Genomic DNA, 504 nt, shown 5'->3' with positions numbered 1-504 from the left:
GCAGCCCGGAGAGCCGCCGCCCGCTCGCGAGCCGCAGCCGCCGGCGGCATGAGGCGCGACCCGGCCCCCGGCTTTTCCATGCTGCTCTTCGGCGTGTCGCTCGCTTGCTACTCGCCCAGCCTCAAGTCGGTGCAGGACCAGGCGTACAAGGCGCCGGTGGTGGTGGAGGGCAGGGTACAGGGGCTGGCTCCGGCCGGCGGCTCCAGCTCCAACAGCACCCGCGAGCCTCCCGCCTCGGGTCGGGTGGCGCTGGTGAAGGTGCTGGACAAGTGGCCGCTCCGGAGCGGGGGGCTGCAGCGCGAGCAGGTGATCAGCGTGGGCTCCTGTGCGCCGCTCGAAAGGAACCAGCGCTACATCTTTTTTCTGGAGCCCACGGAACAGCCCTTAGTCTTTAAGACGGCCTTTGCTCCCCTCAACACCAACGGCAAAAACCTCAAGAAAGAGGTGGGCAAGATCCTGTGCACTGACTGCGGTGAGTCGCCCCCTCCCTTTGCTAGGGATAGG

The 504-nt window shown here is 67.3% G+C and overlaps 1 protein-coding gene across 1 annotated transcript in view; it reads left to right on the top strand.

Moving 5' to 3' along the window:
• The first annotated feature begins 6 nt into the window (after positions 1 to 6).
• Positions 7 to 504, top strand: part of NRG2 (neuregulin 2) — a 192686-nt gene continuing 192188 nt past the window's right edge. Inside the window, exon 1 of the mRNA XM_008056141.2 lies at positions 7 to 472. Coding sequence (XP_008054332.1) covers positions 49 to 472 — 424 coding nt within the window. The 5' untranslated portion in view covers positions 7 to 48. The remainder of the gene's footprint in view (positions 473 to 504) is intronic.

The sequence above is a fragment of the Carlito syrichta genome, unplaced genomic scaffold (genome assembly GCF_000164805.1).
Source record: "Carlito syrichta isolate Samal-C Ts95f unplaced genomic scaffold, Tarsius_syrichta-2.0.1 Scaffold302231, whole genome shotgun sequence".
Taxonomy (NCBI): Eukaryota; Metazoa; Chordata; class Mammalia; order Primates; family Tarsiidae; genus Carlito; species Carlito syrichta.
The sequence above is the reverse complement of the archived record's forward strand: the minus strand, read 5'-3'. Positions and strand labels throughout refer to the sequence as shown.